Genomic DNA, 27,500 nt, shown 5'->3' with positions numbered 1-27,500 from the left:
TGATAGTAAACTGAATATCTTGGGTTACTTGGACAAAGCAGTGATTTGAAGACTTTATTTGAAGATTTTAAATTATAAAGCATGCAATCAATGAATTGAGAAGGAAATCGGCAGCTTTATCGGTAATGAATGTAATGGTTTGCCATGCCATGGCCATGTCCTTGCCTGTGAGTTCGAGAGGCGAGGTAAGAGAGCAGACGGGTTCACACAGAAGTCAAATCTTATTAGTTTTGGGACCATGTTGCCTGGTGTGGTGCTTCGCTGTGTGCATGTGTTTATCGTGCCAGGCATAGCTGAATAAATATGAATCATTTTGCCTTTAAGGTTAAAAACCAACAACATCTGACTCCCCCTCCTGCCTTTCCTTTGCCTCCAAACGCCCTCATTTTCATCTCTCTGTGCCTTCTGCTTTCCATTCTACTGTCTTCATTTCTTCCTCCTGTCATTCCTTCTTCTCCATTTTAATATGGGATATTAATCCTGCGTGGTGACCTATTTCAAGATCCGTAACCTCTCTAATGCTGCCAATGAATTCCTTTGTAATAGACCAATGTGAGAGCAGCTGAGGGGCTGGGCCACATATAATGCTGTCTCCAACACACACACACACACACACACACACACACACACACACACACACACACACACACCGACATACACACACACACACACACACACACACACACACACACACACACACCTCTCTCTCTCACACACACACACACACACACACACACACACACACACACACACACACCGACATACACACGCCTGCTCTCGCGCGCACACACACACACACACACACACACACACACACTGTATATGTCATGGTTCAATACACTTAATCACAGCAAGTTAACCTTGTAAAATAATATGCAGATATTCTTAAATTATAAATGAATGTATCAAGAAATACCACAAGTGGATGCATTTGTCTACTGTATATATTTACTGAGTGAAATTGCAGATGCCGAACTGTGCATCATATTGCATATATACTATATGTTTGTGTTCAAATGCATTATTATCCTTCGTGTTTATTGGAAGACCTGTCTGTATCTGTGCATCTCTTCACACATCTTTGCCGCTTTCCCTTCCTCTGTAATGTGAACTAACTGTGTGTCCATCAGGAACTTCACCATTCGTTTCATGCCCATCCCCATCATCGATGCCTCCCAGGCTCTGAAGGCCAGCCCTGAGAAGACAGAAGACGCCTTGCTAAAGGTATGTTAAGAATTCTCATTGGTTCCTCCAGCTGCCCTTTAAATAGCATTACAGGATTTTTTTAGTGTAGAAAAATGCCCTATGTCCAACAACTTCAGGGAAAATCAAACCGAATAGCCGGTTGTTTTATATCATCATTACAGTTGCTTTGTGTTTTCTCCCCAGATTGAGAATTATCTGTACAGGAACCATGAAACCAGAAAATACCTACAGGAACAAGCCTATCGGCTGCAGCAGGGCATCGTGACCACAACCACACAACAGGTGTGTCAATAAACTGATACAAACACATTTACATGATTGAATTATTGAATTCATATACACTATAATCTATACGTTTGTGACCACTTAATCTATTATTGTTTATAATGTTGATAGGACTGTATTGTTTGATACAAAATAAAAAAGTATGCTTACTTAACTGTACACTAACGTTTTATGTAAAGCCGCTCAAGAGTGTTTTGGTCTAGTCTTGAGACAAAGGAAGAGGAAAAAATTTTCCCTGGCAAAAAGAGATTTTTGTGTTTTTGAGACTACATTTTAAAGCTCGCCTTGACTGCACTCACTTCTCCCTTTGGTAGATTACATTTATATTCTGTGAAGAGAAAGCTTTGTTTCATTAAGCAGTGTGTCTAGCCACTGTAGTTATTTCTGTTTAGGTAAATCAGCATCACACAGAGCAAAACAAAATAATTATTATATATTTATATTGGGTATCGAACTCATATAGCATTTAACCCTAGAGTGTTTATCTGTTTATTTATTTATTTAAGTCAGAAAAACGAATGCTTATGTATTAAGCATTGGATGTTTCATGTCTTCCAGATGATTGACAGGATTTGTGTGAAGGTGCAGGACCACCTGAACTCTCTGAGGAACTCTGAGACGGACGCCATCTTGGAGGACGTCAGGTCAGCAGAGAACCTGATCAAAGATGCCAGGAACTCTAAAACGGTGAGGAAAGACACATTACACATGGGCCTCGCTGGTGCATGTGAATGGAAATGTTTTCTGTAGAAGATGATTTGAAGATCAATTTCCTACAGCCTTTCTTTGATTCCTATGTCCATCCTTTGTCCTTCTCTCTGTGTCTCCCCAGCTGCTCCCTAACCTCTACCACCTAGGATCAGCTGCCAGAGAGGAGGTGAACAGCTCGTCAGCGGGACCCATCCAGGAGAAACTGGAGTCTATGGCTGGGGAGGTGACTACTGTCATGGACCAACAACTACAGGTAGGGTCCTATACTCCAAAGATGATAGAAAAATGGTAAGGTAAACTATGAATTGTAGCCACCAAAAAAAGAATACTTTAATAAAACAAATCTAATACTTCCAAGCGGTCAAAGTAAATCATTTTCACCGTATTTTTGGTTTACAGCGTCTGTTTGTAATTTATAGACTGAAAACTAGAAAATAGGCACCACCTACAGGCAGTGAACAGAAAACACTGAATCTAAGGAAAAGACTTCAACACACTTTATTTGATTTATTATAATAATAATAATCTTTATTTATAGAGCACTTTTCATACCAACCAATTTCAGATAAAAACAAGTTTGAAGTTATTTGCTGGTGGGTTATCAAATCAAGATGTATACTCGCTTTGTCAGCCAGGAGTTCCTTTAATCAAAGCCCTCTTTATATACACACTCGCTCATATCCATCCATCTCTTATCTTACCTTCCTTTCAGACTCTGTTGGAGTCGATGGTGGATGCAGCAGAGTCTCTGTGTCCCCATGTGATGAAGAGGAGTAGTCTTCGTCCAGAGCTAATGAAGGCCAGTTCAGCCAAGATGGTCGTACCCAAAAGCTTCGTCACCAAAACCCTCCTGGAGCAGTCTGGGGTGGATATTATCAACAAGATCAGGTGGGTGTGTGTGTGTGTGTGTGTGTGGGGGGGCAGCTTCATGTCACTCTTCTTTCAGTGTTTTCTTTTAGTTTCAACTTTCTGTTATGGCGTGGGTGCAAGGAGAGCTGTAGCCTACTGTGGAAAAATGAGTACCGGCACGTTTTCAGAATTTTGGTACAGAGTTGGTAACGAAGTACCGGTTCTTGTGACATCCCAAGTGTGTGATGTGTGTTTCACAGACAAATCCCTGAGATCTTTCTGTAGTTATGTTTGTTTCGGTTGTCTTGCTTTGCTACCTGACCATCACTCTCTTTCTCCATCTGTGTCAGTGAGGTGAAGCTGAGTCTAGCGTCCTTTCTGTCCGATCGCATTGTTGATGAGATTTTGGAGGCTCTTTCCACTTCGCAACACACTCTGGTAAGATTAAAGTCATAAGAGCTCTCAACTGGCTCACTGCCACATTAATTTTGGCTGTTAATTTGAAAATCTAAATTTTTTTGGTTGTGACGTATGTAAATCTCTCTGACACCCCTTTTCATCCTCCTTTCTCTGTGAATTCCACCTTTTCTCTCTGTTCACCTTTTCTTTCCACTTGTCTGTCCACATCTTCTCTTTTCCCTCTTTCTTCTCCTCCTTGCACCCATATCTTCTTCCTACAACACCTCTGCTCCCTGTTTCCTCTCCTCTCGTCCTCCCAGGCAGATCATCTGGTGAGGCGAGGTCGCCCCTTGGTGCAGCAGGAGTCGGTGGATCTGGACGTCCCAGAGGAGAAGATTCCTAAACGGGCATCGACCGAGCTCCTGGAGGCTGAGAGGCTGGAGGATCTGGAGACATGCATGGTAGGTTTGGGTGGTAATGTGTGTTTTAACTGTCCATGATTTTTCATGAATTATGATCTAGCTCTCCTGTGTTTTTCATGTGACTGGATTTTCAGTAAAATTAAATAATTAAATGCAACCTGTTACATTTAGTTGTTGACACAAATACAAGCAATTACATCTGACGTAATATTACCTTTTACTGGAAAGATTGACATTGGCATCTCTGCATTTACTTTAGACAATTGAGAATTGATTTTGGTATTAGTGACCTTTTTGCAACAACAAAAAATTACGCTTACTGCTTTTATAAGTGACCGTTCATGTTGGCTTATATGTTCTGTGTCAGGGCAGATATGTGTGTGGATACTTGCCAGAGTCTAGCAAGACAAGAGATTCACGTTTCCAAAAAAAAAGAATTGGGTCAGGTTTAATTCTGTGATAGAAGAATGACAATAGGAAACCATTTGTCATAAATCTTTATATGTGTATGAGTGAAGTATACTCTCCAGGACTAGGAACATGGAAAGAGAGAAGGACATTGATGGAGAGTGAAACATTTGAAATAAATGAATGTATACTTGCCATCCACCACTGTTCAAGTTTATTCAACCTCTGTGTTTCTATGTAGATTTGTTGTAGAAACAATCGCTGTGACGATGTATGTTAGTTATGATGTACAGTACAGTAAATGCAGGCTGCAGTCAACAGGAAGCTGCATGTTCATATCCTGTCTGTTTCTCTGGTGTCTTACCCCTCTTTTCATCTTATATCCCTCTCTATCCTATTTACTTCTACTTTCTCCTGTTTTACATGAAACCAGCTATCTCTTTCATTTTTGTCTTCACTAGGCTTTACTGTGTGTTGTCTTTCTTCCTCTTCAATCTCCTTTTCCTCTGTTCTTCCTTCTCTTTACACCTTTGCTCCATGGAGATTTTGTGCTGCACCAGTGTAAGTAATTCTGGACTGTCTCTCTATAATCTCCTTTCAAGCGACTTTCTTTTCATCTTACTGTTCTTTCTCTTCTCTGACTCTCATCACTATGCTTGCCTGCTACACAGTCCTCTGTGCTGTAGCTTCAACTACAGCACATCGAGTCTCCTGTATTTAGATATTTGATCCCTGCGATTTATTATAAAGAGTGTAGAAAAACTACAGTATGGATGCATCCAGCCACAATGCACTGCTCCTCTGCACTCAATGCACGGTCATCATCATAACCTACATGTAATATAATATGCAACACATGTTACTGTGTTTACTTTCTACCAATGTATGAAGACAGTGAAATAAGTTGTATGTTTTTCATAACCTCAACAGTTGACCTAACTCTCTCTCTCTCACTTTACATTTTAGGATACATAATAAAAAACTATTTCATTCACGAGTGTTCCTTGATTAAACATAAGAAGGCCCTGTCTATATGTAGATCAAGAGGTTTGTCTTATTCTAGCTTACACTGTCATCATGGCACACATTTTAACCCAAAGAAAAAAATATTACAAGATGTGTGTGATATATCCAATGCAGAACCTCTACAGTTTGTTAACTGTTATGATTAAGTAGGATGGTGTTTGGTCTTAGTGCAAGCTGGCAGACTGTCAAATCTAGTGTAGTTACAAATAAACTGAACATAATCCTGAATAGGAAACCAAGGATCCAACAGCCTGAGTCAGCTAAACTGTATGATTTTTGACAATATTGCTTGTTTAATTGTTTCCCAGGATAAGAACATGGCTTATTTTTGTTAACAATTAACACAACTTTTGTCTGATTATTATCCTTTTTCAGGTGACTCCTAAATCCAAGAGGAAGAGCATCCACAGCAGAATGCTTCGGCCGGTGTCTCGTGCCTTTGGTAAGCAGTTAATTACATATTTTTTGTATATATTTTATATGACATTGAGTTGTATTAGAATCAAATAGTACATTATCTTTCTGCTTCATACTATAAAAAGGTGATGGATTAGGCTGGCTGGTTTTAATGATTCAATATTTGGTCTTTTAAATAAATCCTTAATATTGATGTTGATTTAATGTTTATCTAATCACAAACCTAATGGCCATCCAATCTACAGAGATGGAGTTTGACCTGGACAAGGCCCTGGAAGACGTCCCTGTCCATGTGGAGGACCCTTCATCTCAAACTCCACCTACTCCATCTCAAGTCCTGCCCAAACTGGAGCACCGAGCACCAGGAGTGATGGTGGAGCTGCCATCTGAGGAGGAAAAAAAGCTGCAACACTTCACCAAACTGCGACCCCGCCGGAACAAGAAAACACATTCCAGTAAAATACCTGTGAGTAAAGCTTTGCATGGATCTTTTAAGTTAAGTTCAAGTAACTCCAGGAGAGGCTTACTTTCATTTACTTGCGAGATAACATGTAACACAAAAGATATATACCAAATACTCCAATACACGGAGACCGTAGATCTACGGTTTATCAGATGTTCCGGACATGGTATCAGATTCTTGAATTTCCTCTTTCAGCAAATCAACAGTACTCCATCTCAGGATGGGGAGCAGAATGGCCTCATGGGAAGGGTGGATGAGGGTGTGGACGAGTTTTTCTCTACAAAGGTCACCAAGATGGATTCCAAGTATGCTTTATTTATATTTTTCCTCCTAAATGACTGCAGTAGATTGTACTCTTAAGTTTCTTAAGTATTTTTGTCTCTTGTTCTTTCTCTTATCAGACGTTCCAAGAGTTCAGAATCTCAGGATGGAGAGAAGAAGAAGAGTAAAGGAGGATTCCTAAACCTCATCAAACGTTCTGCCAAATCCGACAAAGCAGATAAATCTGACAAATCAGATAAACCCGAGAAAAATCAGGCAACCCCTCCAGCTTCAGGTCCATCCTCAGCCTCTGTAGCCTCGACGACGGCTTCCATCCCCGAGGAGCCCTCCTCACCAAAGGTGGCAGTAAAGAGCCCAGCGCCTGAGCCAAAGTCCAGGTATAGATGAATATTTTCTGTTATAAAACAACCGATTACCGACTAACTACATCAGTCTCAATGTACCGGTCCCTATTCCTGATTTTCTAATCATTTCTGTCTTCACTGCAGAGACGCCTCCAGCCGCTCGCAGCCCACAGACTACAGCAGCAGCTCAGACCGCTCAGAGGAGCTGAGGACGCCAGACTCTATAGACGAGCCCTGGGAGAGTTCAGACGGCCGAGGAAGTCCTCAGGGAGGCAGGCGGTACCCGGGGTTGCAGATGATGGGGGGCAGTGGCCTTCTGGCAGAGATGAAGGCAAAGCAGGAGAGGAGAGCACACAAGGTGAGATGGTGTGATTATAAAAAGTAAGCACCGCGGTTAAAAAGAAATAAGGAAAAGCAAGGGACAGATGTACCGGACTTGAACCACAAAGGACAAGATGATGCTAACTCCCCACATTAAAAACGGTGTATCCTGCACCAGTAATATTTGTGTTTGGTCGTAATTTACTTTTCACAAAGTAAGCTTGATAGTTCGTGCTTAGCATTGCAGAGAGAAGTTGACAAAATAAATTCAACTCAAGGTTGACTTGTTTGCTTCTATTGGAGCTTTTTACCATATCACGTGGTCCTGTACATCAACTTTTAGGTCAGAATCATAGCAACTAAGCAAACTCAATCTGCTGATCCATGTGATTTGGTTGAAAGCTCCAGAAGAAGGGGACCTTGAAATAAGAACAAATGCAGAAACAAATACAGCAAACAAGAAGACCAGCAAAAACAAAGTGACAATAATAAACCACAATAAAATGGAAAAATCTGACTGTAAAATGAAAAAAAAGAAATTTAAGATAATAAAATATTTCAAGCTCATTCCATTTCTTGAAAGAGATTCAAAGGTTTAGTGATTACCTTTGGACTCAAGTCTAGACTTCCATCTGCAGATCTGAGACTGTAAAAACAGTGTTTTAGTAAAACAGTAGATAAAAAATAATTTTTTTAAAGCTGCATTTAAGCCATTTATTGATTTGAAGGTTTTATGATAGTGGTATAACATTAGATTTTGTTTTGGGGACAAAGCCCTGAAGGTGTTCAGTCTCCACTTGTCAAGGCTGTTTTGTTCAACACTCACTAACTGCAGGTTCCAGCTAGGACAACACAAAAGAAGAAGCATTTACACACACACACACACACACACACACACACACACACACACAAACATACATAGTAATTGCGCCTGTCAAAATGTTAACATAAAAACACACAAAAAACTGCCAGATGACAAGGTGGAAGGAATGGAGGAGCAAAGGAGGAGGGAAGTGCAGAGTGCAAGAGATGGAGGAATGAACAGCAAATGGACAAAATGAAGACAAGAAAGAAGGCTGATATGCAAATTCTCTGTCATGACTCACAGCAGGACATAAATGTAGTGGGAATATTTCACCTATTTAAAATTCTCACATGCACTAAGATGCCTTAAAGTATAAGTGCTCTATTTTCTACAGTCACTTCTTCAGTGGGAGCCGAACTAGTGAGATAACGCGTAACCCAAGAGTTTAATAAGGACAATAACTGTATGTTTTGTATACTATTGTCTCTTTGAAATATGAGATGGTGTTGGCACCTTTAAGTGTGTTCACTAGATGTATAATTTGTCCCTAACTAGCGTGTGTGTGTGTGTGTGTGTGTGTGTGTGTGTGTGTGTGTGTGTGTGTGTGTGTGTGTGTGTGTGTGTGTAGTAAGAGGTTTATGGTGTTTGCAGCATTAGTGGTTTTTCTGACCTTGTATCAGTGGCACTAAAGCTTCTCCTGCCATCTGCTTGTTCTGGCTGGCTTCCAGGTGTGTGTGCATGTGCGCATGTACTTTTGTGCATGTGTGTCTTTGTGTGTATGCAGGTAAAATGGAGCGAGCTGTTCAGGAGATTACCTACTGTAATACAAAGCTTGGGTGTGTGAGCTGTATCCTGAGCATTTTCTAACACAAAGGCGCCCCCTTCTGTTTAAATGGTCTATGTACATTCACTTTCACAGCACTGCACTACTCCACTTCTCCAAACAAAAAATATACTGTATATTAAATTGAGTGCAATGTAGTAAATATACCAAACTCAAAAAGGTGGTCTTAACCTTTGAGTTTTTTTTTTTTAAAGCGTTATATGAAGAAAATGTTTTATTAACATTTTGTACAGTATTGGTACATACTAGATTTCATGTTATGGTTTTATGTCATAAAACTGAGTAATCATAGCCTGACAAGCCAGACCCAGATCAAGATGTTGGGTCTGGGAACTCACCATTGACAGGGCTCAATCCAAGGGGCCAGATAAACTGTTGTCTTTCAAATTCCCTCTGCACGCAATAGGTTAGCGCTACAACCAACCAGAGCAACGAAGAAGGTAGCGGAGCTAGTTGATAGATTAAACTTTAGCCTTATCTGGTTGGCAAAACTCCTTTTTTAAGAATGACTTCAGTGCCGTTCTTTGTTCTTTTCTCAAAGAAAAGCTTAACTCCAAGTCTTCCAGAGTCGCGGCCAAAGCCAATTTGAAAGACTGCAGTTCCCAGCAGCAGCAGCCATAAGCTCGCCCACCGACTCTATATACCATGTGATTGGCCCGGCCAGAGTTTGGTTTTTCCAGCTCGCAATTACATTTGCTGCCGCTAGGGTCCCTCTAGATTTCTAGGTTAGAGTAATCAGTTAAAATAATAAATTAAAATATGTTACCGTTCTGAACTCCTGTATAGTGATCCAATATTTTGTCTTTGTTTCTCCTCCAGTCTTCCAGCCCTGACAAGCCTGACAGCAATGCAACAGGTAAGTGGTTTTATGTGTTGAGGTAAACATGGAAAAAAGCTAACTATTAATGATTAATTTAGATTTGCAGCTGGTTTTAGTGGATTATTTTCATGTTCCTGTTTTGGGGTCTGGTGTCATGCCCATACAGTACCTAAAAATCATTGTGTGCATGATTTAAAAATGTATTTATTTTTGCATCTGCCAGCAGCCAAGCCCACCATTCCAGAAAGTAGGTCTCCTAGTGGCTCAATTCATAAATCCGACCCTTCATCTGGTTCTCCAGAGAAGACCCCTCCTCGTGGCGAGACTAAGCCTGACCCAGCCCCTCGTCTAAGGGCTACATCCTCCTCAAGTTCCCCTGGGGGACCCGTGAGTCCCAAACCACCGGTGCCACAGGGAGCGAAGCCTGCTCTGGCCGCCCGACCCACTATCCCACTGAAGCCAAGGACCAGCAGTACCAGCAGGAGCATAGGTACAGTCCGAGCACTGGATAAGATTGCCACGCAGAGGAGATTGTTGCTACATTGATTGTTGCTACATTGATTCAGTTTTTATCTTCCGGTGAGATTGTATGACAGATAAGACAACATTTGTTTGAATTGATAGTATTTGTTTTCTGATAATTTTACCGCCAGATGAGAGCTCAGATTCCCCCAGCAGTGGCAGTGTGTCCCCTAAGGTCACAGTTCTTCCTCCCACGCTGAAGAGGACGGTGTCAGAGAAAGACAAAGAGGGCCAGACCGGTCTGCAGTCAGGAGGCTCTGCCAACAAAACCACTCAGGATGGTGGGTCATAAAACCTGTCTTATCAAAAAAAATGTAATCTTTATGTAGCTTATCCATGGCCTTAATGCTAATACATGAATAGATTTTTAACTGCAGGGAAAAAAGTAAGAAGTAATCTTCTTACAAACAGTTTGGCAGCTGCTTTTTTCTCTCCTTCACCCGAATCCTGTCCTTTGGCCAGAGCAGATTTCTCCTAGATAGACTGGCACATGTTTGATGTCACTGTCAAGATCTGACAGCAGTTATCTATTATGTAACAGACAGCCTGGCAACTTTGTGATTTTTGTCTGTTTGTCTTTGCTCCCTTCCCTCTGATGTTTTTATATATGATATCCTCTGCTTTGGTCTCCCTTGGTAACCCTCCCCTACCTTTTTTTTTAAACTGTATGTTATCAGTGACACCCTCTGGGGCCTGTCAGAGGTATACATACCTGATTCATGTTCATGAGCATAATTTCTGCTCTCGGACAAATGAGAATTTCTTTTGAAACCGTTGGCTACTTGGTGTGTTTCTTTGTTTTGTTGTTTCTCAATAGAAGTTTAATTAAATCTGTGTTGTTTTTTTATATGCATAGCAGGATCCCTTTTAAGTATTCACTCTCATCTATCCCATCATGCATTGGGCAGAGAGTAGGAAAATATTCTGCACAGACCACCAGTAAATCACAGGGATAACAATCTGCATATTCACAAAATTCACAGCTTTGTATAATTTAGGAATTCAGGAATTTCTCCTAGCTCTATATTATTATTTCTTTTTTAAGTTGGTGCTGTATATTTGAAGTATCCTTTGTTTCTATGCATTTGTTTTGCTGCTACAGTTTTAATAATGAGCCGTTTTTGTCAGTAGGCTGTTTTGTATAAAAGAGATATGTACACACACTGCTGGTAGACAGAGTAGTTATTCAGCCTTGGGTAATATCAATATAAGGTGTAATATAAACTGAAATGTAATATAAATATAAGGTGGGATTAAGGTGTTTTACATCACTTCCTGGTTTTGTTTGCTGTCTTCCCCTTGCTCTAAGCATTGTCAATACTTACTGTTATTTTCATCTTCTCTCTCTTGTTTTCAGTGAGGACAGGGTCTGTGTCAGACTCTGTTCAGAGACCCAGCCGTCTCCGCACCAACTCTGAGGACCATGGCTCCTTTAAGACCAAGGGCCAAGCTCCAAACCCTGACAAGGCTGTGCGCAAGAAGTCCTCAGACTCTGTGGAGGAGGCAGACAAGGACTTTATTTTAATATAAGTAGGAAGAATTCACAGCAAATAACTGTTGCTCACACCTTGACTTTAGTTAACAACTAAGGGGGAATAAAATCACTATGTTTTCATTTATATTAGAGGATGTACCTGTACGTTCTGTCAGACCGCAAAGAGGACCTGCTGTATCAGGTAATACAAAGTTTCAAGTTAGTTTGGTTATCTGTGATGAAAAATATTGATACTAACACTTGGGGGAATAAATCCTCAGTTTTTCAGCCGCATTTCACCTAGTAAACCAAACTGTGCTAAGTCTCCTAAGAGCTTCCTTCTCTCTCACAAACAGCCTTTTCTCCTTTCATTCCTACTCTCTGCTGTCAGGTAAAAGTCTCATGGAATTGAGGAAATGGTTCCTGGGGTGAACAAGTGTATTCTGCCAATGAATACAGAAACATAAATGGAGTTTGTAAACCACTTAAAAAAAAAAAAAGAGATGATTTCAGGAACCAGCCGATTTTATGTGCAAAAGACAGAGAGAGACTGTGAAATTGAGTGTGCTACTAATCTAAAGTCTTGTTGCTATTTGTTGCAGTAGCTAGTCTCCCAGGGACCAAACACATGTAACAGTAATACCAGGATCACTGTACTGTACATACGACCAGACCAGGACCCAATGGCATTTTGTTCCTTCAATATATTTGTATAGATTTTTCTATATGCTATTTTCAGTATGTGCAAGTTACCTTTCTTTGGACTTCAGAGGTGACTGAATCCATTATGCAATTCATCTTTTTTTTTTCAGGTAAATACAGGTTCAGCTGAGACTCTCAGTACACCATGAATCACAAATACACATCTGATGTAGCTTGGTCACTCAGAGGAAACTGAACTAGTTAAAGACCTTATCGAACATCCCAACTGAACTCTTGTTTGTCTTGTGTCGGAGAGTTGGAGTGACCATATGAAGTGTTGCTTTGAGAGGACTGTGGTACACTTTAACTTCACTGTTGAAAACCAATCAATAAGGCTTCAGCACTGTTAACTAGCACTGTTCTCTGTGGGGAAAAAAAAACATTTATTTTATGATACCTTTTAAACTGCGCCTTTTTCCACAGTTTGAGGAAAGGCAGTATGTGTCTGTCATTAAAGTGCAATACAGAGTGCCATCATAAACATGTCTTTTGGTCAAACATATTGTCTAAACGGTGTGGTGTGCCAGTGTTTGTCACAGTCATACACACTCTGAATTGCTCTTAAAGACAGATGGATTCCACACTTCCGATAAGACACTGACATGCATTAATATTCCCCTGGTGTGCTGATGGTCCAATGAAAGCAAAGAACTTACTCAAAAAGAAGGTTTTCATACATAATCGACTTGAAGGCAACATGGAAGCCACTGACGGTTTCTTCCCATTTCAGTAGCTTTTTTGATCAATTTTTGACGATAACCTCTTCAGTCTGATCTTTGTGTGAAAGCGGGACACTGAGGGAACTCCAGCCTTTAAACGCTTCAGACTTGACCTTCAGGGCTTTTAAATTCAGTTCACTTTCACTTCATTCTCTTCAAAGATAATTATTTGAAATACAACCTATAAAGAGTTGGCATTTGTTAAAAGAATAATTGATAATGCAGTGTCTGAGGTGAATGTGCACTCGACTGGGGGGAGCTGTATGTTGACCACATAGACCTCTTGGCTATTCTGGTTGTAGCATTTTCAGGATCTGAATGCTACATAAAAACAATAACATCATAGGTCTCAGGCTAATTCCTCTTATCCTTGTCATTTAAGAGCAAGAAATGCCTTTTTTACACTGCTGCGCAGTCATCAAACAGGTACCCAAGATGAACTTAAGTAAAAAAAAAAAAAAAAAGGGCAACTAAGATTTTTGGGCAACTTGTACCTCTGTCTAAAATCTGTCCCATTAGCGCTGGATTGTTTTCTTTGATTTAAAATCATGCAGTTTTACTAATTTTGGATATCCTATAGGTTGGGACAGACATTTAGCCTTTGCATTAGATTGTGCTGCACTCATGTTATATTGGAGTTACTGTACAGTAATTACCAGTTTAACGTTTATCAACATTCAAGTTGTAATTATGACCGGGAAACTTTGATTTTTTTTAAGTGTTTCTGAAAAAGCAAACAAACATGAATGCCTCACGTCAACCATCATTCAAGGAAAATAAACCCAATTATAATTAATATTGTGCCAGTATTTTTAACAGTCATACAAACTGATGACAAAAATGCTTGCATTGCATTAACATGGGAATCTGTCCCATCTCTGCCATCATATATGATGTGAAACGCAGCAGTGTACAACTATATGTGAGATCCAAATGATGTTTCATTATATCAGAATTAACCACTGTGGAATTACTTTAACTTTAGACTATCTAGTTGTGTGCTCCAGTGTTTATTTTAAACATGCACCAGACCTCAAGTCAAGTCGGGGCCAAAGGTCTTACTGGTGGACCGTTTCCTATGGTGTCTATCGATGTCTTTTTGTGGGATTCTGATAAGATTTTGCATCTTTGTCACTAATCATGGTTCCCAAATAACACTGTTCCTGCTGTATATAGTTAATCTAGTCTCTGATGTGAACAACTGCTTTGATTTACAGTCTCAGCCCCAAAACTCAAACATCACTTTTGTTTGAAAGGTGTTCCAGGACACTTAAAAAAAGAAAAAACATTACTTTAAAGCGAACACATGTGGCTGTGTGCTATATTCCGTTGACATTTCTAGCCATTTTTATGATGCAAGGAAATCCTGTGGATACCTTCTTCTCTCTGTTTTTGCTTTCTGTTTGGGATTTCTGAAGCAGCTGTCTGTCTGAAAGACTGATCTGTTCAACCCTGAAAAATGAGAATCCATCTTTATTTCTGTTGGTGCACGGAGTGAAGAAAGTGAAAATAACCAGTAGCATTGAGTCTAGACTCTGTGTGTGTGTGTGTGACTGCATGATGTGGCTGTGAGTTGTACTGTATGTATATATGTGCTTTCTTACATCTAGGAGTGTGCGTGTGTGTATATATATATGTATGTGTAATATACGCACATGTATTATACACACTGTGAAACATTCACACGCCTATGTGAACACAGCAAATCCTATATTGTTTTGGTACTAAGTACACTACTATACTAGGGGTTTGTTTGTAACTTATTTGGAATGAAAAACAGTGGCCGGTGATGTCTTGATCCTTTTGTTGTTTTTCCTCTCACATGTACATTGTGTTCATAAATGTAGAAATTAATTCTTTGTATGTATTCATTTATTACATGTAATCAATTTAATGTTATTTTCATCAATTTCAAAAAAAGAAATAATGCAAAAACAATGACCGTTTTCCTTCAACTGGAAGACAAATGCATATACAAATGACATGTTTGCTCATTATCAGTCTTGATACATTATTTGTGCAATTTTGTCATAGATCAAAATGGTCCCCCAGTCATTCTGCTGGTGTTGGATTTCTTCATGCAAATATTAACATTGATTAAAAACAATTTTGCAGGCTTCAACATTTCTGCATTGTCTTTTTTTTTTTTTTTTTTTTTTACTTTTGTTAAAGTTCTACTTTGCAATGTAATTTTACAGCCACCAGATGGCAAATACTATGCTAGATTATGCTCTCTCTCTCTCTCTCTCTCTCTCTCTCTCTCTCTCTCTCTCTCTCTCTCTCTTTCTCTTTCACACACTCACTCACACGCAGAGGAGGTGTGGTTTTTACTAAGTCAGAAAGAGCATATGTCAACCAAGCAGACTGAACGGTTTGTCACCTCAGTCCTTGTTGTTTTTATGTGTTAAAGTGGACTCTGTCTTTCTTAAAATGGACACTGCTTTTAAAAACCTGAATGCAGCTGGTTTCCTGGAAATCTGGCAACACTTCGATGCAGATGGTGAGGACAGGTTTTTTTTTTTTTTTTTTTTCATCATAAATATACCTAAACAGAAATTACAGCACGTTATAATTTAATTATAAGTATTGGTCTGTAAGTGGATTGACCAGAGGTGCACAGCCAGACTTTACACGGGTCAAAACTCAAAATAATGAAAATAATTTGGCAGTGATAGAGTTACTAGTGACTGCATTGAAATTTCTTAGTCATATTTGAATTTTGAGAAAAATTCACCTGCTTTATAACCTAAATTACTTTTCTTTGACAGATAATGGCTACATTGAGGGTAAAGAGCTTGATGACTTTTTCGTTCACATGATGAAGAAACTGGGTCATCAGGTAAGTCAACTTTGTTTGGATGAATTTATCCATAACTTGTGATGACAGCAGTTTAAACACAGAGGCACATACTGGAACATCAATTCCAACTGATATTGACAAATGCATATTGCCACATCAATGATAATGCTAGAATAACTTAGTTTAAATAATGTACATTAGGGCTGGGCGATATGAAGATATATATCGTCAAAGCGATATAAAAATATCTATTGTATAAATGTTTATATATTGTTTTTATTGCTATGTCAAAAAACCAGCAGCTGAACTGCATTATGGCAATATTTCATTAATTTTATATATATATATATATATATATATATATATATCATTTGGACGGTTCTGTACATTTTGATCCTTGCCGGTTATGTTAATTTTGCACTTAACAATAAAATAACAAATGTGAAGTATGGAGTATTTTCTTAAGTATTTATTTCACACAGTGGTATACAAAAAATAGGTCTTATCATGTGGCTATTTTATTGACGATTTATTTATTGAATTAAAACATGCTTTATTGTGGTATGTATTGTTATCGAAATATATAATGACCTATTTCAGGAAAAAAGATTTTGGCCATATCGCCCAGCCCTACTGTTGATCTCAGGAATTAAGGCATAGTTGCTATATTTCTTAGTTTATCTTATTTATTGTATTGCACATGTTCTACAAGTACAGGTAACTATTTATTTTGAAATTGACCATTGAATTCAATGTTCTGCATACAATGGTAATTCATTTTGTGGTTATTTAATGTAAGACACCATTTGTCAACATTCTATCTTGAATTAGCTTCTGGGAAAGTTATGTGGATGGGTGGGGTGACTGTAACGATTTAAAAAGAGCTCTGGTTACTGTCAAAGGAAAAGTTCCTGACCAGTTATAATGGAAAACCAAATGGGCACACAACTATGAGTACATGTGTGTGTGATTGTACTCCTTCGCATACTAATGGGGTTGTACTAAAACAAACAGACCACCGGTGCTTTGTCTCTCTGATGTTTGCTTTCCATCATAAATGCCCCCAGGATACTGTTGTGTATGTCTAATGGCACAGCCATTTTATTAGTATATTATATTCAGCCATTGGGTGCCATTAACTACATGGTGCCTTTCTATCTTGTATATCTGTATTTTCATTTCCTCTAGTGCAACATATTCGGTAGTTAGGCAGATTTCTCCTACATGAATGAACACATTTTTAATGAATGCTCATATGCAACCTAATGAATTTGCAAGTGACACACTGTTTAATATATCAGTAATCCCTGAATAAATGAGTTTGTTATGCAGTGTACACAATGTCAATAGTGTACATCAAGTCAAATATCAATATGTGCTTTTAAAACTTCTGCTTAGCAACAGGAGATTACTGGTGCCAAACATGAGTCAGTGTCTGATAGAAAACTGATGGTGAAGATAAATGGTTGTCTTCCTGTAATGAGCCAGGACCTAGCATCTGCTAGCCTGCAGACTGTTGTCTGCACTGCATGAAACGTTGATTCAGACTTCAGCACCATTGATCAACAGGTTTCTATAGTTACAGTACAGTGATGGGGGGTTCTCAAAGAGATGCTGGACTGCTAGCTGCTAAATCTGTATTAAAATAACTTCACATATTCTCACCTTCAGTTGCTTCAAGCTTTTGTCTGAGCTATGGCTAATAAAGAGACTGGTCTGCACAGGAAACAGAAATGTGATCCTTAACTCAGATAAGCATGCAACAAGCTGTCTTTTTTTCTTGATTTATCCTTAGTTATAATCTAACTAGAAGACGTTCATACCCCATATCCTGAAGTACATCACGTTTCATGAGTGAATGTACTTTCTGACTCTTCATTATCTATAGCACAGTGGTGTAGATGGATGAGAAAGTTTAGATAGGTTTCATATATTTTATTTAACTGAGGTATCGCAGTAAAATGCTTGCTGCAGCCAAAGGTTGTCAAGTCAATTGACTAACACACAGCAAATGCATCGCAAATTATTAGAAATATCTCATCTTGTCTTGGATGATGTCATGTTTGTGGTATAATGCCCACATTCTTTGTTCTGTGTATTAGAAAGACCAGGTAGACCAAAGAGGACATGTAGAGTAAGTGACATTAAGAAAGCAAACCTTAAGAGAAAAAAAATGGGAGATCAAAGCAGTATCCATGGTGACATTGCTTAAAATAACTTTGACTAACAGCCAGTTAAGTGTTTGTCCTTTAATATTCTTTTCTCAAATGTGATTTAAAAGAATAACTTTAACATACAACATGTTTTTTTTAATTACAAATTACTGTAAATGGCATTTCGTTTTGCACCATCATATACTGGATCATCATATATCTCTGTCCAGTTAAATGGTGGCTTTGGGTCAAGAAAATCAATGTTGCATTTTAATGTTTAGGTATTGTGTCTCTACAGGAGAAAGTGACTGAAGAGAGAGTCCAGAGACTGAAGCAAAGGTTTATGTCCGCCTATGATGTTACTGCTGATGGGAAACTACAGATTGAAGAGGTACGCAATTTCTGTGTCTAAAATGCCTCGTTCACTTCATTTCCTTCATACTAAATGTAGGGTACTTAATAGTGAGTAATCACTGATTTATGACATTCTCCTTCATATTTATGGTGCATAGAGTGACTGCCATTGAAATTAGGCAATTCGACGACATATACCCAACTCCCACACAACACTACTTCTCTCTCTTTCTCTCTGTGACTATCTGCACAATAAAACCTTCTCACTCTAACTTCCTCTTTATTCTAAATGTTCTTCCTCTTCTCTGTTCCTTCTGTCTGACTCATCTAATCCACTCAGCCCTTTGTCTTTCTCCATCTTCCACTGCATCTCCTCTTCATCTTATCTTATTTTATAAGATATCAACGCATGATGCAGCTTGTACCATAATAAAGAAGAAAGCAAACTAATTTCTGGGAATGCTGAGGCCATCCTGAAGAGACAGCCAGAGGAGAGCAGCACTTAAACCATTTACCTAAATTAATTACCTAACAATCTACTGTGTATATATACACTATATAAAGGTATCACAAATCTAATCTGAACAGGTAAAATGATACTTCTTAATGGGAAATAATCTAATGATCCTTTTGGTCTTCAAGTAGGACTCTTTCATGTAATGAATTAAGCTTAATTCTTAAATGACTTTTTGATTGAGTCAGTTCATTAAATGAAATCAAACTTGACTGACAATTTAACAAGCTTTTTCCCAGAAATTTAAAGCCATCATTTTTCGAGATTGCTTTCTCAGTCTCCACATTGAGTAATTGATGCAGGCATGGGACTCTTGGCACAGCAGCAGTGCTTCATCAGAGGAATGAAGTGCATTTTCTTTTATTATGAAAAAGAAACATGTACCCACTCATTAGGCCAATCTCTTAATGCATTGCACCCACAGACGCCAAAGGCTTTAGCTTCTACTCATAAAGATGGGTAAGAAAATCAATACGTGTTTGCCAATTACATGATTTACAGTGGCTGATGCAGGAACAGTGTGGTCAAACCTCTTTGTACAGTAGCTACACGCCCTGTCGACTAGGGACGCACCCATCTTTTTCTTTCCCGATTTGATACCCGTGCGCTCTTTTTTCCGAATGTTATTTCTGTATACCTCACTGTTTGGAACTCATTGGGACATTTACATATGTTGTTATATGATTTAATAAATAACAGAAACACTATGATTCTAAATGACATTAAAGAAACTACTATTACTGCAGGGTAAGCAACTGTGCAGGATACCATGAATGTATTGCACTTTTTGAATTTTTAATAGTAATGATCCCAAATTTAGAAACCTTCCCTCCTGAAGCTTTGTACAACACAACAGTCATGGATCTGGCAGCGGCTCTGTTTTACTCAAAGACACTTCAGTGTTTGGATACTTGATGAAATTAGGGTTTCAACCTGTCATCCATCTTTCAACTGCCATCCATAGAATTCTATACAGTCTGAACAGTTACACTCTGCTGGTGTATGCCGTCTCACAGTATTGTATTGACACTGCAGTAGGTAGGCCTACTGTGTATATGCTACTTTGTGTATACGCAAGGGTTATCCAATTATCTGAAACGACTGAAAACATCCGGCATTGGCATTTGTTGATTCCATTTATTTTCTGAACAGCTCTTTTGGAGTTGGCATCAATCTGTTGGTGCATTGCGCTTGTTCTGACTGTGAGCAGGTCTTCAGCTTTGTGAAACAAAAGTTCGCAGTATCATCTTGTATTATAATTAGACCAATGAAGGGGGCCAGTTTAATCTGCTAATGGGGGGCTGATACTATAAAAGGACAGACAAAATGAGAAGCAACACGAACTGGAGAGGAGCCAGGTGTAGGGTCGGTCATCCAAATGGCAATACAACATAAATTCTCACGTGTCCCTCTGACTACGTATCTACGTACTGAAGATCGGTCCAGTTTGCAGAGGTTGTGAGATATCTGCGGCTGAAACTTCTGCTGCCACCTTAACACAAAATAAAAATCTTCTTTCCATAGAGTGTCCCATCTTATCAGGATAATCCACAGACCTCACTTTAAAAAGTTTCATTGGATCCCTTTCTTCTGTAGAAAATTGATCTAATAAAAACTGTCACCTGATCTGATCAAAATTACAAGACCAGACCGGATTGGATTAAATTGTTCTTGAGTTTCAATGTACCGTTATTGTTGTTGTAATTGTTACTCTCTCCAAGAATAAAATACTACTTGGTAAGGGTGTGACGAGATCTCGTTTTACGAGATCTCGCGAGATTAAAACGTGACGAAATTTCTCGTCGAGGTGAAAAGTTGTCTCGTGAGGCGATGTTATGTCAGCGTGATGGAGCGTGAAATTACTATTGAAGATCCCCCTGCCACTTTTAAATCATTTGTGTGGCAACATTTTGGTTTTCCTGCGGAAATAATAAACGGCGAAAGAGTGACAGACAAGACGAACGCAATATGTAAACATTGTAAGAAAAAAATGCCGTATACCGCGGCTAACACGAGCACTATGCAAAAACACTTACAGCACCACCACAGCTCTCTACTAACTACTGCACCCGCGACGAAAACATTAAAAGGGCAAACAACTCTAAAAGCCTTTGCATCTCTGCCACCGGTAAGTGCAAGAGCCACGGCAATAACGAGGGACATAGGCGTTTTCATTGCAGCTGATATGAGGCCATTTTCTGTGGTGGAAAATGTTGGATTTCGGCGACTCCTCCACACACTGGAAACGAGGTACGTCATCCCATCACGCGCGCATTTAACTCGCACTGTAGTCCCAAACCTCTACAAAGAAGCCAAGGTCAGTTGAATAAAAAAACTATTTTCCTTTCATATATTTCATCATTGAGGATTTCTTCAAATTTTTTTAAAAAATCTCGTCTCGTTCTCGTGAACCCAATCTCGTGATGTGTCTCGTCTCGTGGAGTAAGTGTCTCGTCACACCCCTACTACTTGGAAAAGCCTCATATAACATTATTATCCAATCACTACTCTCTGCTCTGACCTGTTTTCCAGTTGGCCAATATGATCCTCCCTGAAGATGAGAACTTCCTCTTAGTTTTCCGCAGAGAAGCTCCTCTGGACAACAGTGTTGAATTCATTAAGGTAAGGTCAGTGACTATACCAAACATCAAGGGACGCGACAACACAACATGAGGCGAGCCACATCTACTAATAATTTCAACTAGAAATATGTCAGCTACAATGTGTCAATAAAAGGTTATTAGACCAGTAAAGATTATACAGTATCAATAAAACCACAAAAATTACAGAGGTGTCCTGATGTGCCAGTGGTCCAAGACATACATGGAGTGACTGCAACATTCATTGTTTGACTGGGGACCATTGTTGCATGTCATCCCTACATTTATTTTACAGGACTGCTTATCCCCTGGTGTACATAGGCCTACTGTAGACTCATAGGGGGCAGGTGAGGTGAGGTTTGGGTAGGCCAGTGTGGCAGGGAGGTAGATTCGGATAGCCTAGGCCGCATATACATGATCCTTGGTAAAACCGCTCTGAGGACGCGCTTGTTGCCGCTAACTAGGATATGATCCGCGCCGCTTCTTTTTGGCATCGTAAGCATCAATTATTTCTTCTGCTTTGACTTTTTCTGTGAGGTTAATCTCCACGTGTAGCAGGCTCAGTGTTGACAAATATAATTTACGACATTGTCATTAATATATTTTATGTAGCCTGATTATTTATATATATACTGTACCTACCGAATCACCCATGACAACCAAACCAAACAGACGAACAGGCAGAGACATTGCGGCCACAGTGCTTCAGAGGCGCATTCAAAATACGTAAATAAACGCTAAAGGTGGAGAAGGTGGTCATAGTAACAAAAGCAGTAGGGTAATACAGGGAATACACAGGGGTTTGTGTGCTTTAACTTTAGCGTAGTTGTGTGCACAATACTGTAACTGCCGACAGGACGCCGTTGTGTTCTGCTCTGAAGCCATGCAAAGGTTCATGGGACTGTGTTCTGAACGGTTCCTGTCTTCGTCGAAGTATGTTTTAATTATGTTCTGTTAATGTTTTGGGTGTGCATGTAGGCCTATGTTACCTGGGTTTAAGTGTTGTGGGTTTGATTTAGTGTTCAGGTTTATCTACATGTATTGGTTTAACCATGACCGAGACTTGGGTGGGGATTGCTTCTGCGCAGTGAGGGTGTATTTAATGTCTCTGATTACTGTTGGAATTAACTTGCGGATTGTCACAATACGGTGCCAAGGATAGCTGCATGTTCATATTTGCAGGATAGAGCATTTGGGTAGGCTTAAGCCCAAACCCAAGCCTACATTACCTGCCGCCCCTGTGTAGACTTAAGCCATATACTGTATGGTTAGAACTTAAAAATATGCCAAGAACCAGAGTATCAAATTGTTGATTTTTCAAGCTAAATAACGCTTTAGAACTTCAGCTTTATTTTTAGCAGTTCTTTGATTATGAGCCTGTAACACCAACCAGGAAATTGATCAATGGATACATTCTATAAAATGATTGTAGTGGGTGCAAGATGCAACACATTATCATTGTCCTAAATAAAGAGAGGTAAAGATAAAACCAAACCGACCAGTAACTGGCCAACAGAGTAGATGAGTGGAGTGGCAGCAACACATGAAAACTCAGCAGTTGACAGTTTTTATGGGTTCATGTTTCTACTTCAGATTCACCCATAACCACATTGCATGTAAGCATTTCTTGATTGCCATTTCCTCCCCACTGCAGATATGGAGGAAGTACGATGTTGACTGCAGCGGCTACATATCAGCTCGGGAGCTCAAGGTAAAGTTGTCCGCACAAACACACAGCAGAAGCAATGACACATCTCTTTTCTGTAGAGTAACGACTTTCAATAGTGGCATTGGCAGAGAATGACTCAAACCCTCAGCCACTGTTTCCTGTTTCATACTGTACACTGAAATGTCTATCCTGTTCCTCACTACATAATGTAATGTGCACTAACTAAGTATCCGTTGTTTTGTGTGTTAGAGAACTGTGTGTAATTGTGTATCACCCACTGGATTTGATTGTTTTGTTGTTAGATTATTAACAAACTTTTGTCTCTTAGGCTTTCCTGAAAGATCTGTTCCAACAGCATCATAAGGAAGTGCCATCTGCTAAGCTGGAGGAGTACACAGACACAATGGTAGTAATACAAGTCTCCACTTTGTCTAGCTCTAAAACAGTTAAAGGCAGCCTTTTTAATCGGGTGTTTTTTAGTCAGGTATCATGGCAATCTGACTTGCAATCAGTCCATGTTAGACAGATATGTTAATGCTAAACCTTTTCCCTTCATTACTTGGTGTGCAGCTGGATTCATTGGTCACTCTGCTGTTGTTGTGTGGAGCTGGTTAAAACAGACAAATCCTGCTATTTCCAGGTAGCTTGGAAGTGTAGGTTACTGTACATGAATTGACATGTTTATTTTTACAAATAAAAACAGCATGAGACTGAAAAGATTTAAGTGGCCACTGCAATCAGCTATTCTGCCTAACTGAAATGTTTTCAGAGGATCTTGTGTGCTGCAGATGTCAAAAGACAGTGTCACACAAGGCAGTTTGTGTTACTTCTGTTGAAACCCAGAGTTCAGATAGCTTATTCTTACTACTTGATAGATTTGAATTAGTAGGAGATTGGTTCACACTCAGTGCAATGTCAGATGGAATGAGTCGGCTCTAGAGTCACAGGTGGTGTGAGGAAATAACCAGAAACAGCACACACAGAGAGATTCATAGTCTCTGAAGCTCTTTTCGTGGGTTTTGAGTACACTCCCTTTTCTTGCAGATGAAAATCTTTGACAAAAACAAGGATGGCTGTTTGGATTTGAACGACATGGCCAGGTACTTTTCAAAGAGCAGGAAGAAGATTTGTTCTTTAAAGTCCCTGCAATGCTAAGATCTCTGTCACCTGTGATTGTATCTCTGCTGCATCACACACTAGATGGTTGGCTAGCCATAAAAGAGAGATTAGATCACATTTTGCCAAATGTTAACATCTAAACAATTACTGCTTTGGTTAGCCAGTTTGCATTTTGAGAAACGGTTCATATGGATAAGACATTTTGATGTTAAAATGTTAAAAATATGGGTTATGTTTGAGCTTGCATGTGTAATGAGGGTTTGTGGAGGTGGAGAGACCTAGCAGCATGCCTCTGGATAGCTAGCTGAGAGAGCTGACATCCACTGAAAAGGGATTTACTAAACTCTTGACAGTTCTAATTATTTAAAAAAAAAAAGAGATAAATGGTGATAATTCCACCACAAAGAACGTACTGTACTTCTCTTTGATAACTAAAATGCTTGTAAAATATGTATTCCTTCCTCGATAGGATCTTGGCTTTAGAGGAGAATTTTCTGCTCAAGTTCGAGATGGATGTAAGTGTATCTCGTTCTTTAATATATGGCAGATGACAACATGAGTTAATTGTTTTGCAACAGTTTGAGAAGTTTTCTTCTGTTATTTTATCTAATTTCTTTCCTCCCATATTTTTTTATTTTGGAAAAACACTTCTTCATTTCCCCAGGCCTGCAGTAAAGAGGAGAGAAAGAGAGACTTTGAGAAGATCTTTAACCATTATGATGTTGTAAGTATAATAACTCACTGGGTGGGACACAGAGGATGACTGCTATTTTATAATTTTATACTGGCCTGTCCTGCAGGAAACTATGGTAGAATGTGACATTTAACACAGCAGGCCTGTGACCAAAAGGTTTACTGGTTTGAATCGTCAGCTAGCCTGTAGGAAATTCTATGTTGAGGAGGAGGGCAGCGAACATTCGCCCTTAACATCTTCCTTTAGAGGCACCCATGGGCACAGCAGCCCCCACTGTGCCACTAAAGCTGCCCAATAGCGGGGTGTATTACACATATTACTATCTCATAAAAGGACTCCTCCATAGCACAAGGGGAGTAAATCTTGATTCTTGTGATGGCAGCTGTCCAGTCAAGGCAGACATCTCCTGCACTAAACATTTTCTATCCTCAGTTAACACTAATACTCAAATGTGCATAATGTGTGTGTCTGCGTGCAGAATAGGACTTGGTACAGCAACAGTGAACCCAATTAGTTCCCTTCTCTGTAATGAAACCTAATAAAATAAAGCACCCATTATAATGTCAAGTCACTCTCTGGGATGATGAGTTAACTCTGTCAGACTCATTCACAGTACAGCTCCAGACAGGAGTCAATTATTCCTATCACGACTCACTGATAAGCTTCACTTATTCTGTAAAATCATGTTTATGAGCTTGTCTGTATTGACAAGTAGTATATGAACTAATGGCTCAGTTGGAACCTTTTTATTCGGCCTGCACTACTTTAGAGTTCAGAGAAGCTCTGTGAGAAGTGTCGCTCATGTTTCACACCATGGCTGCTTTTTTCTATCTCTTAAATTAACAGCACAGCCACTGGCACCATTTTCAAGTTTTGTGAAAGCTGGTTTATGATAGTAGCAGGCTTTCACAGGACATCTCTTGATCCTGAGTAGGAGGGTGAAAAACTGGCACAAAGTTGAATATTTGAGCTATCTCATTTGGCCCCATTTGAAACTGCTATCAAGCAAAAGCATTTGCATAACTGCAGTGAGAAGGAGGGTCAGATGCATCATATTCTCCCTGCAGTTTGTCTATATTTCAAGTTAATTTAATGTAAGCAGCTATATGATTAACATGCAAACACTCCAGGATGCCAGCCCCACCAAAGCAATACGCCCAGAAAAGGAAGATTAATGAATGACTGAATAATGCGAGTGGGTGAATTAGATTAAGTAATCTGCACTCCTCCTTTCTGTCTTTTATTCTTTTCATTCTCTCTTTTTCTGTCTCTTTCTTCCCTGTTCAGAGTAAGACAGGAGCGCTGGAGGGTCCTGAGGTGGACGGCTTTGTCAAAGACATGATGGAGCTGGTCAGGGTAGGACACAATGTTGCTGATTGTTGCAAACATGCTGTCTGACATTCATATATTAGAGTTGTTAACCAAAAATGTACACTTGTTGTAGATCTATATATGGAGCCTACCACATCTTCAACAGTAGAAATGATAGACAATTAATCATTTAATATGCACACTCTTTAATATCAGTTTATCAAATGTGAGGATTCACTGCTTTTCTGTGATATTTATCATAGTAAAAGGAATTTTGGATTGATGCCCATATGAAACAATTTTGAAGACACTACTCTGGGTTTTGGAAAATCCTTATGGACATTTATTTTATACACAAACAATTAAAATAATCAACAATTAAACAAACTGATAGTAGCAGCCATACACTATACAACTAGCCTGGTCCTACCAGACTCTCAGACATTTCATTTGTACAGAGAGTCTGGCCACTCTCCTTTAACAAGTGTTAACTTCCTTGAAGGCGGGTACTCTGTTGAAGTTTAAAACTATTGGATCTGCCCAGAGCCACAGACAACTATCGGCTTATATTTAGCATTAGCATTGCTAGCGTTAGCCTTAGCCAACTCCTTCACCACTAACGGAGTGCGCTGGAAAATCTAACTTTTCCTGAACCCCGTGGGGAGGAGGACCACGACATCATGGCCACCAACAAAACTCAGCAAAGATTGTTCTTGCTCGGGCTTTAACTTCTGGATATTCGGCAGCGTTGCCACAACGGACCGAATGGCTTTGCTCGCATCTTTCTAACGCACGTCCTCATCGTCATCGTTCTCAGCCACTCCCTCTGTTCGCTGATTGGACTGCCAAATATTTGGCCGGAGAAAACCCATGAATATACCGCAAACCCAGACGGAGTACTGAAGGGAAATGAAAATTGAGCGGAAGTACGTAGGAGGGCGGAGCCAGGCTACTATACAACTACATCAACTCCAAATATGTGACTGAAAAATTGAGAATTATAAACACTTGAAGGTCTGTGTGGCGCCATACCACAATTGAAAATTTAACTGAATTCATGTTATTGAAAATTCTTTATATAATCAAAATGTATTTTAAAGAGGAAATAGTGTTGAGCTAAGCTAAGTAACTGTCAACTAAAAGAGATGATATACTTTGGAACAGATGTTATTTGAGTTTGATGGTCATCCATCGACCCATCTATGAACCCTGGCATAGTGTTGATTTCTAGCTATAATGCTTTTCCACTGTGCCTCTCCCTTCCGTT

The 27,500-nt window shown here is 39.4% G+C and overlaps 2 protein-coding genes across 3 annotated transcripts in view; both read left to right on the top strand.

The window, feature by feature from the left end:
- Positions 1-13,738, top strand: part of LOC114556872 (F-actin-uncapping protein LRRC16A) — an 86,747-nt gene extending 73,009 nt beyond the window's left edge. The window contains exons 23-39 of one of the 2 annotated variants that reach the window (XM_028579967.1): positions 1,131-1,224; positions 1,390-1,488; positions 2,050-2,178; positions 2,324-2,455; positions 2,915-3,090; positions 3,402-3,489; positions 3,771-3,911; positions 5,682-5,748; positions 5,969-6,189; positions 6,382-6,491; positions 6,588-6,845; positions 6,957-7,170; positions 9,602-9,638; positions 9,826-10,092; positions 10,256-10,405; positions 11,482-11,654; positions 11,750-13,738. In XM_028579967.1, the coding sequence (XP_028435768.1) occupies positions 1,131-1,224; positions 1,390-1,488; positions 2,050-2,178; positions 2,324-2,455; positions 2,915-3,090; positions 3,402-3,489; positions 3,771-3,911; positions 5,682-5,748; positions 5,969-6,189; positions 6,382-6,491; positions 6,588-6,845; positions 6,957-7,170; positions 9,602-9,638; positions 9,826-10,092; positions 10,256-10,405; positions 11,482-11,654 (2,356 nt within the window). In that variant the 3' untranslated portion in view covers positions 11,750-13,738. Of the gene's footprint in view, positions 1-1,130; positions 1,225-1,389; positions 1,489-2,049; positions 2,179-2,323; positions 2,456-2,914; positions 3,091-3,401; positions 3,490-3,770; positions 3,912-5,681; positions 5,749-5,968; positions 6,190-6,381; positions 6,492-6,587; positions 6,846-6,956; positions 7,171-9,601; positions 9,639-9,825; positions 10,093-10,255; positions 10,406-11,481 lie in introns of both variants that reach the window. The other variant, XM_028579968.1, reaches the window with a different exon arrangement.
- A 1,591-nt stretch (positions 13,739-15,329) lies between these two features.
- The window catches only part of scgn (secretagogin, EF-hand calcium binding protein), a 12,831-nt gene continuing 660 nt past the window's right edge, over positions 15,330-27,500 (top strand). Inside the window, exons 1-10 of the mRNA XM_028580655.1 lie at positions 15,330-15,519; positions 15,788-15,858; positions 18,271-18,363; positions 21,373-21,462; positions 23,095-23,151; positions 23,438-23,515; positions 24,154-24,209; positions 24,698-24,743; positions 24,893-24,952; positions 26,210-26,278. Coding sequence (XP_028436456.1) covers positions 15,450-15,519; positions 15,788-15,858; positions 18,271-18,363; positions 21,373-21,462; positions 23,095-23,151; positions 23,438-23,515; positions 24,154-24,209; positions 24,698-24,743; positions 24,893-24,952; positions 26,210-26,278 — 690 coding nt within the window. The 5' untranslated portion in view covers positions 15,330-15,449. The remainder of the gene's footprint in view (positions 15,520-15,787; positions 15,859-18,270; positions 18,364-21,372; positions 21,463-23,094; positions 23,152-23,437; positions 23,516-24,153; positions 24,210-24,697; positions 24,744-24,892; positions 24,953-26,209; positions 26,279-27,500) is intronic.

This window comes from Perca flavescens, chromosome 6 (assembly GCF_004354835.1).
Source record: "Perca flavescens isolate YP-PL-M2 chromosome 6, PFLA_1.0, whole genome shotgun sequence".
Lineage (NCBI taxonomy): Eukaryota > Metazoa > Chordata > Actinopteri > Perciformes > Percidae > Perca > Perca flavescens.
This window is presented reverse-complemented; position numbering and strand designations above follow the sequence as displayed.